Source organism: Spermophilus citellus, assembly GCF_964194105.1.
Source record: "Spermophilus citellus genome assembly, chromosome: 11".
NCBI lineage: Eukaryota > Metazoa > Chordata > Mammalia > Rodentia > Sciuridae > Spermophilus > Spermophilus citellus.
The window spans coordinates 56,665,428-56,680,774 of record NC_138192.1 but is presented as its reverse complement, the minus strand read 5'-3'; the positions used below and the strand labels follow the sequence as shown (position 1 = coordinate 56,680,774).

At 39.2% G+C, this 15,347-nt stretch overlaps 1 protein-coding gene across 28 annotated transcripts in view; it reads left to right on the top strand.

Moving 5' to 3' along the window:
- The window catches only part of NEB (nebulin), a 215,778-nt gene that overhangs the window by 165,620 nt on the left and 34,811 nt on the right, over window positions 1-15,347 (top strand). For 26 of the 28 annotated variants that reach the window (XM_081262451.1, XM_081262441.1, XM_081262444.1 and 23 more), the window contains 15 exons: window positions 1,023-1,127; window positions 1,287-1,391; window positions 2,036-2,140; window positions 3,132-3,236; window positions 4,779-4,883; window positions 6,962-7,066; window positions 7,416-7,523; window positions 10,351-10,455; window positions 11,138-11,242; window positions 11,563-11,667; window positions 12,289-12,393; window positions 12,483-12,593; window positions 13,287-13,397; window positions 13,630-13,731; window positions 13,839-13,943. In XM_081262451.1, the coding sequence (XP_081118577.1) occupies window positions 1,023-1,127; window positions 1,287-1,391; window positions 2,036-2,140; window positions 3,132-3,236; window positions 4,779-4,883; window positions 6,962-7,066; window positions 7,416-7,523; window positions 10,351-10,455; window positions 11,138-11,242; window positions 11,563-11,667; window positions 12,289-12,393; window positions 12,483-12,593; window positions 13,287-13,397; window positions 13,630-13,731; window positions 13,839-13,943 (1,587 nt within the window). Of the gene's footprint in view, window positions 1-1,022; window positions 1,128-1,286; window positions 1,392-2,035; window positions 2,141-3,131; window positions 3,237-4,778; window positions 4,884-5,515; window positions 5,621-6,961; window positions 7,067-7,415; window positions 7,524-10,350; window positions 10,456-11,137; window positions 11,243-11,562; window positions 11,668-12,288; window positions 12,394-12,482; window positions 12,594-13,286; window positions 13,398-13,629; window positions 13,732-13,838; window positions 13,944-15,347 lie in introns of all 28 variants that reach the window. The other 2 variants (XM_081262445.1, XM_081262436.1) reach the window with 2 other exon arrangements.

Sequence of the window (15,347 nt, the reverse complement as noted above, 5' to 3'; positions counted from 1 at the left end):
CTGTTTGAGGTTGAAAACATATTAGTCAAAGAAGCACTCGTCTTATGTAGATGAGGTGAATCTTCTATGATATTCTTTTTTTTTCCTTCCAGTACTGAGTATTGAACCTAAGAAGCACTTTACTGCTGAGCTATATCCCCTGCCCTTTTAATTTTTTTAAAGAGGGTCTTGCTAAGTTGCTCAGGCTGGCCTCAAACTTGTGGTCCTCCTACTTTAGTCTCCTGAGTCGCTGGGATTACAGGCGAGCACCACCGCAGTCAGCTGTCTTCTCTAATGGTCTTAAGTTAGAGTCAGAGCTGTTTTCTCTTGAAATATCACAAGCATAAAGAGTGGGGAATGCCTATAATCCCAGCAGTTTGGGAGGCTAAGGCAGAAGGATCATGAGTTCAAAACCAACCTTAGCAAAAAGCAAGGTGCTAAACAACTCAGTGAGACTCTGTCTCTAAAATAAAATACAAAACAGGGCTGGGGATGTGGGTCACTAGTCAAGTGCCCTTGAGTTCAATCGCCAATACCAAAAAAAAAAGTAAAAATAAAATTTTAATATTCTTAGTGCAGAAGTCATTTTAACAGTAGGAATTAGAAGCTAAATCTTTCTCCTCTTTCCATATATGTTAGTATGTCTTGTACTCAGTTCATTTTTTCCCTCCAAAATGAGTGTTTGATTTATTCATTTTACATTTACAAAAAGATTTTAAATAGTATTAGAGTTACCGAAAAGTGGCAAAGATAATACAGAGAATTCCCATATACCCCTACTGTTAACAATCTACATTACAATCATGCATTTGTCATGGCCAATAAACCAAGGTTGAAAATGTTATTCTTGCATCAAGCTGTACTATGTTTGGGTTCCATTAGTTTTTCTTAGTGTCTTTTTCTTTTCCAGGATCTAAAATGATCTTCTTAATTTTTTCTAAATGTGTTCACAAGAAAACCTAAGAGAGAAGCGTTCAAGCTTAAGAGAGCCCAATTATTCAGTGTAGTGGTTCTCATAATCTATGTGCTTGTTTTCTTTCCAGCTACGCTACAAAGAAACATTTCAAAAAACCAAAGGGAAATATCACACTGTGAAGGATGCTCTGGACATCGTTTATCATCGCAGAGTCACGGATGACATCAGTAAAGTATGTCCTTGTATTTCTACTTATGTTGGACTCTCCAACCCACCATTACTTTCTTTTCTCTTCTTAGAAAATTCCCTTTTGTAAAACTCCAGAGAAAAGGAGACTTTGTACGTTAATTTTGGGAAAGACTTTATAGCTGTCTTTGTTTTTTTGTGGCAGGTGAAATACAAAGAGAATTATATGAGCCAGTTGGGCATCTGGAGGTCCATTCCTGACCGCCCAGAACATTTCCATCATCGGGCAGTCACAGATGCAGTCAGTGATGTGAGTGTTGACATCTACTTTCACATACAAGTTCATATTCTCATATGAGTTATGATGTCAGCCACTGTGGAAAAGCTGATAAGACTCACACCTAGCTTTAAGATCTTGTGTATGGATGTTAAATTATAAAATTCAATTGCTAAATGAATAAACTTCGGTGTGTGAGAGGAAAAAATATGCTCAAGTTTGTACCTATTTTTTTCTTCTAAATGTCTGACGTTATATTTCATGACTGGAAGTGCAGTACTTCATCTAGAAAATACTCTGTTTGATCCACTGACAATACAACTTCATGGAGCAATTAAAACATAGCAATGCTCATTTAGATAAAAATTTCACCTCTCTATATGAAAATATAACTACCAAACTAATGAAATACTCACTAGGAAAAATATATCTTATTAAATTTGAGTTATTTTAATAAGTAATAAAAATGAAAATGTTTACATACTGTAAACCATGTACCATAAAATAAGCAGAAATCAGTATTACTGGAAACCTCTTTAAATAATAGCTTCACTATTTTATTATTCCATATAATTCAGGAATCAGAGTTTGTATTTGTTCCACTTGTATAGACCCTAACCTACAGCTGTTTGGAGTAGGTTCTTAAAAAATCTTTGATGCTGATGTTCTCATCTCAGGTAAAATATAAAGAAGATTTGACCTGGCTTAAAGGCATTGGATGCTATGCTTATGATACCCCTGATTTCACCCTGGCTGAACAGAACAAGAAACTCTACAGCAAGGTATATCCTCAAGAATGGTCACGTGCATTCAACCCAGACCTGGACTCACAGGCAGATTAGCACTGAGGAAATAGCCTTTCCTGTGTCTGTCCCTGTCCTTGCTTCTAGACACTGTAACTGCAACACATACTGAACTGTCACTCTCCCGCGGAAATTTACTTATTTTTACCTCAATGACTATATTTTATTTGAATTTATCTGAATTTGATGAAAAGTCACCACAGTGTAGCATTTCACAACCCTCCCAGAATCTCCTCCCTATTAATACATTTCTGGATGATTCACTGTACTAGAGATATGGTAGCAGGTGTACAATGGGGGTGTTTCGGTCCATATTGTGTGACTCCAGGCAAGTCAAGTCTTTTATGTCCTCATTTTCTTATTTACAAAATAAAGCAGCTGAAGAGTCTTCTTTTGGGTTGTAAAATAGGAGTTAGCCATTTTTTTTTTTCTTTCTGATAAGTACCAGACAATAGATACTTCAGACTTTGTGAGTCACATTCCTTCCAGCTCATATTCTCCTTTGTTACAACCCCTTTAAATTGTAAAAAGACATTCTTAAGTCCTGGGGCTGTTTCAAAACATGTGGTTACTAGATAGGCTATAATTCACCCCTACTCTATATAATCATAAGTATCCAATTAATTGTTGAGAAACTATATTCAAGTTAATGGACTAAAAATGACCATCAAGTGTACATGAAAATACATTCAATGTAAAATAATAATATATAGGAACAAAGAAAAAAATTATTTAGACTTTTACCCAGAGTGTATAACATTTGATATCCATTCAAAGAAAGTGTTTTCTAATGTGCCTTTGGGTTAGTTTTCAGGACATCCAGGCAGGTGTACCCATCACTGCCATTGGGAGTGGGTAAAGGCCTAGGGAATACTTGTTAGCCCTGTACATGAATCATCACAAGGATAAGATAAATAGCATGCCTCATTCTGAAGATTCACTAGCAAATAATCATGCTCTTTTCCTCTAGTATAAGTACAAAGAGGTATTTGAAAGGACAAAGTCAAATTTCAAGTATGTTGCTGACTCTCCAATCAACAAGCATTTCAAGTATGCAACTCAGTTGATGAATGAGGTATGTTTGAACTAATGCAATTAGACCTATTTAGTTCCCTGAAGAAGTCAATAGAGTTGTTTGATTAAAACCTAATATATAGAAAGACAGGACAATCATCCTAAGTGTTCATTCAAACTAAAGATTTGGAAAGACTGTATAATGTCACCATCTCATGGGGTCTATGTAAACCATGAATAAGGAAAAGCACAGGGACCATTCAGAGTGGAGTGAGGACCCTATAGCCACCTGTAACTCTGCATGCACTATCATGGGGAGGCACAGCCCTGTGAGTGCTGACACGGGTCAAGGACTTTGTGGACTACCATATTAACTCCCTTAAATATGATATTATGTAAAGTTGGGAGATCCATAAGTTTAATGTTAATTTAGTGTCCCCTATAAAGACACCAAAATGGCAGTGGTCGGGAGACCACTCCAAGGGGATAGTTGAGATTCATGTATTCAAATATGTTGTTGTTGTTACTATCATGTATCTTAGTACACAGAAGAATCTATTTGCACAAAAAATTTCCTTTGTATTTTACTCAGTCTTTCCTGTTAACCATCCTGCAAGAATTTAAGTTGAATTTAATTCAAGAATGCTGAAAAAAGCAAGATATGAATTTATTTATGTCTGGATGGTTTTATAATTAAAATTGTACTTAACTGTATTTTTAGGTTTTCCACAAACTTATATAAGTTCAAAAATAATGCTAGAAATGTAGTAAAATATATCTAATAATGAAAATATAGCAAATAATATATTTATTCATGACTTTGTGTTGTTCATGTTCATTTTTTAATTTGATCTAGTTCATTTTCAGTAGACATTTCCAAGCTGGACAACTCTGAAGAACTACTATCAGTAGCTTCCTAGCAGTGCAGTCTTGATATATTTTGTTTCTATTTTTCTATTTTGCAAAGGATTTCTAGGTATTTTTTATAATCAAATAAATTAACTTGTGTTCAAAGACTATGAAACAATTTTTCCATAAATGTTTTAGCATTAGTTATGCTTTTGGGTTCACAGCCTTAGATGGTAAATCCATAGCTTATCAGTATTTTATTTTATATTTTAAAGACCCGTGGGCTGGGCTAGGTAGGCCTCAGTAGCCACATTGAAATCATATGCAACTTCATTTTTTGTGGTTCTGGGTATAGAGGTCAGGGCCTAGCGCCTGATAAGCAAGTGCTGTACCACTGAGCTACACCCCCAACCCTAGTCCCTTAATATTATTATTTATTATTTATTATATTAAATACAACATAAGATGCCATAAAGCCTAACATTGCTAATGACATCATATGAAAAGGTAGATTAGAAACTTTAATTCCAGCTTCATTAATCTGATCTATCTAGGCCCCAGCTATCCCCAGACAATCGCTCTTTACTGTCTCTCTTCTCTCCATATCCATCCCCCATTTTTACTGTTCTGGGTGTTTTGGGAAGCCACTTCTAAAAATGATATGTTTCTGGCTCTCTGGAGTGTTTACCTTGGGAAATTTCTCTGTGGCCTTGAAGTTTTACTCTTGCTATAATTTGATATGATGTTTGAGCAGAAAAAATACAGAGCTGATTATGAGCAGCGGAAAGATAAATACCACCTGGTAGTCGATGAGCCTAGACATCTGCTGGCTAAGACCGCAGGCGACCAGATCAGCCAGGTACTGTGAAGGGGCTGGCCGATGGTCCAGGCAGACTGTGCTCCGGGTTTCTCATGAGGTGTCGTCCCGTCTGCTGCAAGGATGTCATAGGTTCTGCCTATGATATTGAACTGTTCTGTTACTAAGTATCTGTGTAGCCACCCAAAGAGCCCATGAGCTATTTGAGTGTGCCAGTCTGTGCTCTGTGTCCTCACTTGTGCTGTGGTGAAGATGGAAATGAGGACTGGGTCCTCCCACAAGTTTTTTTTTTCTTTTACACAATTTCTTTGCAAATGTCAGTTGCAAACCAAGCTATAAAACTAAAATAAGACAAAAATTATGGAGGACAAAAAAGGGAACTCTTGTTTTTTCTGTTCTGATGATGTCTTCTCTGGAAGACACTTTTGGTGGTAACATAAGTGAGACTAGCTATGTCGGTCCTGTTCACAAGGACTCTGGACAGTCAGCCATCAATATGTCTGTCACTGTGCTCACCACTGTCGTGTATCTGGCCTCTTCACCCACACAGCCATGTGAGGACACAAAGCATATATGCCTACATCTCTTCACTCAGAGGTGACTGGGATATAGAGCCGTGTCCCTTTCTGTCTTCATAAGTCTCTTTTGTGCTTCACTGCTCTTTGCATGGACAGAGAAAATATAAATCTAGTGCCAAGATGCTTCTGAAACAAGGATGTAATGAAATTCTGCGTCCAGATATGTTGACTGCTCTCTACAATTCACACATGTGGAGCCAGGTAATGTCTTAAGGGTGTGAGGGAGGAGGTTAGATTCTTAGGTGTGTTCCCTTTTATGCTTTCTTTGGTCTCTGCTCCCTACCCATGCTGGCTTCACATGATAAAACTGCATAAATATTCATTCCTTATAAATAAACTCAACGTGGCTGAAGGTAGTGATGGAAGAGCCATCATCTATATGGACCTGATGCTTTAGAAAGTCCTAGAAAAATTAGCTGAGCCTCCTTCAAATGATATTTCCAAATTAGTATAATATCAATTTATATTTTTTCAGTATTTGCTTCAAAGAAATAGATTCCTTAGAGACTGTGGATATAGAATTAGTCAACAGCATTTAAAGGTCTGAATATTTAATGTTTTCATCTAATTTTCCCATTGTTCAATTATCACTGCAACTGTTCCATTTGGGAGAGATGAGGATTTCCATGCAGCTCTTTGAATATTATTTATATTCACGGTGCCTTTTGAGTGTGATGCTGAATTGCTATATTATTGCCAGCATTTCTGTTTTCACACACTTGTTAGCAGTGTTGCTGATAAAATTGCCTTCCTACAAGGCCAGTGGAAACATATGCGACCATCTTTCCATCACAGGCTGAAAAGAAAATATGGAGCAGCAATAAAGAGTGGTAATGTTTAACTACAGATATAATGTTAATAAAATGCCACTTTCTCAGATCCCCCCCTCCCCAAATTTTAATCTTTTGAATTAGCAAGATGTTTTATCATTTTAGTTTGTCATCAACTCAACACACATACAATGAGAAGGAAGACTCTCTCCATAAACATCCTGTTTGCCTAAACTTTCTCGTTGGCCTTAATATATCATCATCAAATAGTTGTGCATGAGATTTTGTTAAGCTGTCTGTATCTGTCCTGCTTAAAACAGCTTGTGTGCATGTGATTTTAAAATTATAAAAACAAATGATTTTTTAAATAATAGATACTTTTCAAACTGTATACACTCATTTCGTATTTTATATCTATTTTATCTTTGATATGGAAAAATCCTTTAAGAGACTGTACACACTTAACACAGTACATTGTGAGTGCAATGGTACTTTTCAGAGTCCGGAGAACAAGTTGCTCTGAGACTCATTCTACAGGTTCCATTGACTCAGTGTCCTAATCTCTCAGGGACTCCATGTGTAGAAAATAGATTATTATCTGTTCACTCTACTATACTATTGCTATCAAGTGCAAATTTATCTCCAACAATTCTAATTAGGATTTAAAGTGAAAGCTGTATGACACTATATCCCACTCTGGTGTTTCATTAGATTTTTAAAGTTCTCTATTCTACTTCTTAGAGTGAACTAATTCTTCTCTTCAACAATTTAGATCAAGTACAGGAAAAATTATGAAAAGACAAAGGACAAATTTACCTCGATTGTGGACACTCCGGAACACCTGCGTACCACAAAAGTCAACAAACAAATCAGTGATGTAAGTACAGGGAACACTGAAGAGATTCACAAACTTAGGCATTCACAAATGTGGAGGGCCATTTTGGATTGTCACATTTCTGAAAGGCTACTGCTATTTGGTGGGAGGAAGGGGACGCTTCATGTCTGCTATGCATAGGACGATTCTTCTTTCACAGTGAAGAATTGTTCCAACCAAACTGGCCAATCACCAGTTGAGAAACACAGAGGCCTTAGCAGATAGCACTAACACACTCAGTGAATTTATTCAATTTTCTTTCCTGTATTTACTAAAAAAAAAAATGCATTTATATTTGTACATTGTAAAAGAAGCATAACATTGTGTCCATCTTCTTTTAAATCTCTTTTAGATACTTTATAAGTTGGAATACAACAAGGCCAAGCCCCGGGGCTATACCACAATCCACGACACGCCCATGCTGCTGCATGTCCGCAAGGTCAAGGATGAAGTCAGCGATGTAAGTACTGCAATGGCCTCTCGGTCCCTCTCATCTTGGCCTCCTCCTGATGTGATGTAACAAATCCTGGCTCAGTTTCCTGTGTTGTTTCTGTGAAACAACTACCCCAAAACTTAGTGGCTTAAAAATAGCTGTCTTCTATTTTGCTTATGACTCTGAGTTGACTGGGCACAGCTGAGTAGTTGTTTCTACATGCAATGGGCAGACCTCCGAGGCTCAGTTAGTCCAGGACATCCAAGGCAGATATTCCAGAACAACCCAGTCCCAGCATATAATTGCCCCAAGGTGCAGTAAAAATAAAGAAAAAAAGGCAGGCAGATCCATGGTTGCATAGAGTACAGTTTATTAGGACTTATTGACAAAAGCTGGGCCTGGGTAGCAGCAAGACCAGGTAGATCCCTGTGATTTGGGTCAGGAGGAAGGGTATATATATTGGTCAGGACAAAGGGACTTTATTCAAGTTGAATGTCCCTGGTTTATCCTAAGATAATGTCAAAGAGTCAGGAACATTCCTGGTACCAGAGTCTGATTGAAGAAATAGATATACCATGTTTTGTCTATTTACATACTGGGAAACCATGCAGAGAAAACTGACTAGGGTTACTCTGGGACAGTCATGGAAGTTCAATTCAAGATGGTGGCAGTCAACTGAATCCATACAGTAACTTGCTCACATGGCTGACAATTGATGACTGCTATGGGCTGGGAGCTTGGCTCTTGAATAAGTGAGGACTTATGCATATGGCCTCTCCATGTGCCTGCACATCTCACACACAGTATAGTGGTCGGGTCCAAGAGGCAGGAAGTAAAAGCTTCTGGGTTAGTTAGGGCTCCTCCTAGAACTGACACTGCATCATTTTTTTTCCATCCTTTAAACTCTCAGAATCAAGACGTATGTTAGTTAGCTTTCTGTCCCTATAAAAAATGTCTGAGATATGTTAACTTATGAAGAAAAAAAGGTTGATTTTTGGCCCTCAGTTATGGAGGTTTCAGTCCATGATTGATTGGTCCTGTTGCAAGGCAGCACACTGCTAACCTCATGGCCAGGACACAAAGAGAGAAAGAGGAAGGGCTGGGGTTTTAACTGTCCTTTTCAAGGACATGCCCTCAATGCAGAAGACCACCCCCCACTGCCAGGCCTCCCTTCTTTAAGATTTCACTACTTCCCTGTAACACCATGGACTGAGGACAGGACTGTAACACATGGGCCTTTCGGGGACATTCCAGATCCAAACTATAGCAAGAGGTACAGCGAAACATGCCATCTCTGAACAACTGGCAGAGCCACACTGCAGAAAAGCATGTGGAACAGGAGATATTGCTGAAGTCATTCTAAAATATGCAATGTGCCATAAATGCTATTTGTACTCTAAGCTTCATTCATCTTGACTAAGAGGAACAAACTAGTTGTTGTTATCCTAATATTCTGAATTGGAAGAGAAGTTGTATTCCTAAGTTTTCAGATATTTGGCTTGATTCTGTAGTTGAAAACCGTCATTTTGGTTGAAAAAAAAATTCAACATTTTAAAGAATTCCATGGCTATATAAGTGCCTGGCACTAGGAAGAAGAGTCAAGGCAGTTGTGGAATCGCTCATTCCTATCCCAAAGTCTTGACTATAGCTAGAGACTCAGGGATTCTTCCATAGATGAATAAATATGACCCTGAGTCACCATGCAAAACAACAAATGCATTCAGTGCACTGCTTAAGAAAGCTGAGATATACGAAGCATCTGAGATATATGAAAATATAGGTTTTGGTGCTATAAACATGAACATTAGGTATTCATAAACATCTATCAAGTAGATCCCTTAATGTGGAACAGCCCATTCCCCAACACTGAAGAAAGATGAAGAATTTCTATATTTGTTTCCCCAAACTTTCTGATATAAGATTTTGGGGATCCTGATCTAAAATATTAATTTATAGGCCTTTTCCTCAAAAGTATTGATTAGTAAGTTAGGTATGTGGTAAAGACCCCCAAATTGTAATTCTTATGATTCATTTTGTAAACCCTATAATGACTCCTTTAGATCAGTTTATTTTGGCTTTAATCACATTAAAACCTGGGATCCTTCCCCAATAATTTAATGAGAAAGCCTAGATTGGGCCCCAGGACCACGAAATTTAGGAGGCCATGAAATATGGATGAAGCTAGAAGCTATGTATTGGGTCTGCAGACACTCCAAGCCTTCTCTGCGCCCCACCCACCCTTCCCAACCTCCAGGTACCCAAACTAGGTAGAAACACCTCTAGTAATGACAATGGTGATGACTGCATCCATCAGTTCATTCATTCATCAAATGTTTACTGAGTTTCAATGTGCTGTACACTAGGAATGACATAATGAATGACCCCAAACCTTTACGCTTAGGTGGTCCAGCTAATAAAGTAGGCAGATAAATAATTACAACATATCTCAACAACAGCAAGAACTGTGGGATCAAGACTAAAAATCTAACAGAGTGGGTTGGTGTGGGGAAATCTCTATCTTCAAGATGTTCTGAACTCAGGCTTTTCTGAGTTGGGGAAGGGAAAACATGCATGTAGAGCTGTCCATCAGCCCTCTCAGCACAAGCTCATGGAGGTAAATCCTGGGGTAACACTGATGACCACTTTCAATGTGCACTGGTGCTGGTGTTAAGATTTCAGATAGAAAGCTGTGCCTCTGCATAGTTGAATCCTTTCTTCACAGAATATTCTTTTTAAAATATTCTATCTTAGAAAGTTTTGAGTATTATAATCACAGTTCGAATTTCTTGGTTTTTAAAATGCTTAGTAAGATGCCATAAAAATTTAACTTTGTCACTCCATTTTTTTCCCACAGCTAAAATATAAAGAAGTTTACCAAAGAAATAAATCTAACTGCACCATTAAACCAGATGCGGTTCATATCAAAGCAGCCAAAGATGCCTATAAAGTCAACACCAACGTAAGTTCTAGGAACTGCCAGGCTGTCTTAGTCTGTTTTCTGCTGCTAAGATGACAGAAAATGAGACTGGGTAATTACCCAGATAATTACCCCACTCCAATAATAACAGCTGAATCCATTCAGGAGGACTGAACCCTCATGACCTAATCACCGCTTAAAATCCCACATTGTGCCCAGCAGAATGGCTCATGCCTGAGACAGGAGGGTCGCAAGTTCAAAGCCAGCCTCAGCAAAAGATAGGCACTAAGCAACTCAGTGAGACACTATCTCTAAATATAATACAAAATAGGGCTGGGGATGTGGCTCCATGGTGGAGTGCCCCTGAGTTCAATCCCCGGTACCAGAAAAAAAAAAATTCCACATGGTAATATTATCACAATGGCAGGTCAATGTCAACGTGAGCTTTGGATGTTTATGAGTTCAGCTTACTGAGTGATTTCTTTCTGTGGTATTAAAAACAGCTGGACTGGGGCTGGGATGTGGCTCAAGTGATAGTGCGCTCGCCTGGCATGCGTGCAGCCCGGGTTCGATCCTCAGCACCACATACCAACAAAGATGTTGTGTCTGCCGAGAACTAAAAAATAAATATTAAAATTCTCTCTCTCTCTCTCTCTCTCTCTCTCTCTCTCTCTCTCTCTCTAAAAAAACAAACAAACAAACAAACAAACAAAAAAACAAACAGCTGGACTACAAGAAGCAATATGAAGCCAACAAAGCCTACTGGAAGTGGACCCCTGACCGACCAGACTTCATTCAGGCCGCCAAGTCATCCCTGCAGCAAAGTGATGTAAGGAGGGAATGGCAGCCTCAAGGAGCCACCTGGCCTTTGAGCTAGCTCTGCTGGGCCCAGACACCGAGGACGCAGACTCCTGACTGAGGCTGGGGAGGGTCTGGGGGAAGGTGGGATGGGAGAGCACAGTCCTGGTCCTGGCCCTGGCTGCTGGATTGGGAAGGAATCCAGCATGCAGAAGGGGGCCAGGCAGCCCTACCCTCACTCTGTGAACACATCCACGTCGTCTCCTAGAAAGGGCTCCCCATAGGTTTCATCAGATGCTCAGCTTCCACTTGTGCCTGTGACCCACTTTGACTTCCTTTCTTCTGTCACAGTTTGAATATAAGCTGGACCGAGAGTTCCTCAAGGGCTGCAAGCTTTCTGTCACTGATGACAAAGACATGGTGCTGGCCCTCAGGAATTCTATAATAGAAAGTGACGTAAGTATTCAGTCCCTTCCATGATGCCTAACCTCACCCTGGATCATCTTCTGTGGCACCAGTCTCCAGGGATACCCAGGAGGTCTGTTCTGTGGGAATTCAGGTGTGGTCCTGAAACATGACCATGCACTCAATGGACACCATTGATGTGACTGGGTCAGGTGCAGCCATGCCAAGGCTATTAAACCCAGGTGACAGTTTTTGGTTTATACTGTACCATGAGGCAGTTCATACTACACAAATTAGGAATCTGAAGACCTGGCTTGATTCTATGTAGAAACAGTCATTTATTTTCTATAGGATCCTCATTTGTAAGGGGGGAATAACAATGCCTCCCTGGGCTGATGGGAGGGCGGAGAGATGTATTTGAGAAGAGAATGCTCTCAACTAATGTTTGTCGGTTAAAGATCCATCCTGAGACCCTCAACTTGCAAGCAATAAGGAAAACACCCTTTTGAATATTTCTCAGGATTTCCAAGTGTCAAATCTTTTATAAACTAGGGTTTAGTGTTCCTAGTTTGTCAGTGATGCCATTCTCCCAGCTATAAGATTTGGGGGTTTAATAAAAATATACAAGTTATTCAGAGAAGCTTAAGAAAAATATTTTTTTCACTCCCATAGTTGAAATACAAAGAGAAACATGTCAAGGAAAGAGGAACCTGCCATGCTGTGCCTGACACTCCTCAGATCCTCCTGGCAAAGACTGTCAGCCATCTGGTGTCCGAGGTAATCCTCCAACAGCCATATGCTCTGCTTCCATCATGGGCTAAGGTCCCGGGCAGATACCTTAACACTGTCTTTCTGGATTCCCCCAGAACAAGTACAAGGACCATGTCAAGAAGCACTTGGCTCAGGGCTCATATACTACACTGCCAGAGACCCTGGACACGGTTCATGTCAAGAAAGTGACCAAGCATGTCAGTGACGTAAGTGGCTAACCACAGGACTCTTAGAAGCAGCAATGCCACTTCACCTGAGGAACTGGTGAAAGACTTTCTGATACTCTTTTGCATATAAGTGCTCTCCTTTACGTAGCTTAACTCTTACCATCAATACCTATGTGAATCCTCAACTCTAGTGTTAAAATGATCCAGTGTTTATTGGTTTTCCAATTATGATAATTATGGCAGATGTGGGTTTTGCCACAGGACGTTATCTAGAATATAAGATGTAACTAATATTAATGTTAATAGTGGAAGAAAGCATTGTCAATTAAGAGTGGCCTCTTCTATTTTTAAACTTGACACATTTCTTAAGAGGTAAAAAAAAAAATCACCTTTTCATGTTTTACTAATCTCTGGCCACTGTATCCTTTTAATGTATAATCATGGAATTATGAGCTTTGTATGGCTTTATATTTATAAAAGGTAGAAGTGATAGGAAAAAAGGTTTAATTTACATCTATTCAGTTCTCCAAAGATTGCTAGACGGTTCCATTGTTGGGTTCCAGGTCAGAAATGACAGGGAAGAACCAGAATATGGGCCAGAGATCGAAGTCCCAAACTGATGCCAAAATGGGAAGCCATGGATTTTCTTGGAGAGTTTTGAGAGTTCCTCACATAAAACAATTTTGCTCCCAGCTTCCTCCACTAACAGGAATAATTTCTCACTCTATTTAGACAAATTACAAAAAGAAGTTTGTCAAGGAGAAGGGAAAATCCAATTACTCCATCATGCAGGAACCTCCCGAGGTGAAACATGCCATGGAAGTGGCCAAGAAGCAGAGTGACGTATGTTTCCCCTCCTGACATCCTCAGGGCCCACTTGAGGCAGTGGACCCCCAAACTGGTGCATGCTCTTGTTCCAGCATGTGCTCACCAGAACTTTCATACCTGGTAGTCAAAAAAAATAAGGTGATGGGCATTCGTTTGGTTTTAAGTAAAAAGGTTGTTCATGCTTAATGGGGACTTTTGGGAAGACAACGTATCTCAAGTGAGTAAATATTTACTTCCCTAAATAAAGGTTGCTTACAAAAAAGATGCCAAAGAGAACCTGCATTATACCACAGTGGCTGATCGGCCAGACATCAAGAAGGCCACGCAGGCAGCCAAACAGGCCAGTGAGGTAAGGGTGTAGTTAAAATGTCCCTGGTCCTGTGGCTACTGCCAACAAGTAGTAAAAGGCACTCATCAGTAAGAATGCTTTTCCTATTCTGGATTTCTTTAATTCAGGTGGAATACAGAGCCAAGCACCGCAAAGAAGGCAGCCATGGGTTAAGCATGCTTGGTCGCCCAGATATTGAGATGGCTAAGAAGGCAGCCAAGCTGAGCAGCCAGGTAAGGTAGATGGTGAAGTGGCAACTCTAGTGTGAAGAGATTTTAGAAACCTTGCAGAACGAAGTAATTTCCAGAATGAAAGTGCAATATTAACAACCAAAATAGATTTTGGATCTTTAATCACACTGCAGAGCTTTGAAAAGTCACATCATGGCAAGAATGCTGAGGACCTTATCTCATTTTCCTCTAACCAGCTTAGGCCTTTCTCACTCTCCACTCCTCCATGTACGGATGTGCACACCTAGGTAGGTGTCTGTGTACTTAATGACCATCATGTGACAAAGGGCACATCACCCCAGGCAGTGAGAGTTGTTTCCTAAGGATCTGATTCATACTTCAGTCACCTGGGAGAGATTTGTTAATGTGCAAGAGCTGTGACATTCTAACTTCTAACACCTAACCAGATGAAGGAACTTTTTTCTTTCCTTCACCATATAATCATTGAATGCCTGGACTAAGAACTAGGGATGAGCAAATGTCCTCAGACTACTTGTAAGTGGATAAATAATTACAATTTGGTGTGATGAGTGTTCATCAAGGTATGTATGCATAGGGAGCTCAAGAAGATGCTGCTTTCTAGCAGATTTCATGTTATTGAGAAGATGGGACTCAGATGTGTGTCACCCAAAGCTGATTGCCACATTGCTTAATCTCCCTTGTGAAGCCAATTACCTAGAGCACCCCCAAGTTATTACAGATTTTCAGACTTAAGCTCAGAGATGACCCCATGACTTTGCAGAGAGCAAATTTTGGTCACAGTACTTGAGCTTAACAATCTTATTTTCCCTCCAATTTGGAGATACCAATTCCCTCTTTTTCATGGTCCATTCTCTTCAAATATTTGGTTGAAGAAATAGCTTTGGGATACATTTGGTGGTTGTATGTGCTGACTTTCAGCAATACCAAACATGGGATCTGACTCTTTAGAAAGCTATAAAGTATTACTGTCAAGTGACAAACAAGTTGGAATTATGAAAAGATAAAATGTTCAGATGACTGATAACAAGCAAATATGATTTTCTATAGCTATACTTAAAAATCCTATGAAATATTTTTATTACAAATTAATGGAATTGTATCTGAGATAAAAATTTAAAATTACTAATAAAACAGAATTGTTAAGATTAATGAAATATGACAATATAAAAATGTTTAAATGTTTTTAAATTTCCAGTCATACCCTTATCAAATTCAAAACAACTTTGATGTTGAAATTTTGAAAACTTCAGTTTTGAAGGTTAAGAGGCTCATATTTCTAATCCTAAGGGAATCCTATGTTATAAAGAATGGGACCCAGCTGGTATACAACTATAATCCCAGGAACTTGGGAGGCTGAGGCAAGAGGATCTCAAGTTCAAAGCCAGTCTCAGCAACTTAGTGAGACTTTGTTTTGAAAAAGAAAAA